Source organism: Geospiza fortis, unplaced genomic scaffold (assembly GCF_000277835.1).
Source record: "Geospiza fortis unplaced genomic scaffold, GeoFor_1.0 scaffold992, whole genome shotgun sequence".
NCBI lineage: Eukaryota > Metazoa > Chordata > Aves > Passeriformes > Thraupidae > Geospiza > Geospiza fortis.
Window position 1 is genome coordinate 361,380 of NW_005054625.1, and position 769 is coordinate 362,148.

Below are 769 nucleotides of genomic sequence, written 5' to 3' on the forward strand. Positions count from 1 at the left end.
CCTTTCCTGGCTCTGTGCCTGCAGCTCCCGCCCCACAGCTCCCGGGACGGTCTCACGGCGCAGCCCCCCGGGACGGAGCCCCCCACGGCACTGGGGTGTCCCCAGTGCAGCCCCCCCATGGCACCGGGATGCTGCCAGCGCAGCCCCCCAAACTGGGGGCGGTAAGTCCGCACTGCAGGACTGAGGAGCTTTGTGAAGACCCCCGAAAATGGGGAGCAGGATGGGGAGGGACACACGCGTGGCCCCTGGCTGAAGGCACAGTCATTGTCACCCCACTCACGGGGCAGGGACAGCAGCACCGGGACACGACTCCGGGCTGGGACACGTGGATGGTGATGTCGGGGACACACGGGATCACCAGGGCCATGTGTCTCCCGCCGCACACGGTGCCGCTGGCACAGATGCCACGCGCCAGAGCCAGCTTGTCACCATCCCCCCCCTCACTGAACCACCTCCAAAGGGGGTCACCGAATTGGGGACAGTGGGTCCCACCGCCAGGGCAGCTGATCCTGGGGACCCCCCGCTGCTAAGGCACCAAAATAATTGGGGGATCCCCGCACCCCAAAGCCTCGGGACAACCATTTTAGGATATGGGGTGCGGGGATTCCCCAGAAAGGCTTGCCCCAGAGAGAGGGAAACTCTGTTGACCCCAAAACAGAGGGAACCCCCCCAAACAGCCTCCCCGCAGCCCCCCCCAAGCTCAGGCGGCCTCACGCCGCCGCCCCACGTGCTCCAGCCGCACGTGGACCCCCTCAACCCCGCCCCCTCA

General features: G+C 67.2%; 1 protein-coding gene across 1 annotated transcript in view; it reads right to left on the minus strand.

Moving 5' to 3' along the window:
- The window catches only part of NR1D1 (nuclear receptor subfamily 1 group D member 1), a gene marked incomplete at its 3' end in the record, with an annotated part of 4,819 nt that extends 4,452 nt beyond the window's left edge, over window positions 1-367 (minus strand). Inside the window, 1 exon segment of the mRNA XM_031064760.1 lies at window positions 277-367. Within this exon segment, the coding sequence (XP_030920620.1) occupies window positions 277-367 (91 nt within the window).
- Window positions 368-769: the final 402 nt, after the last annotated feature.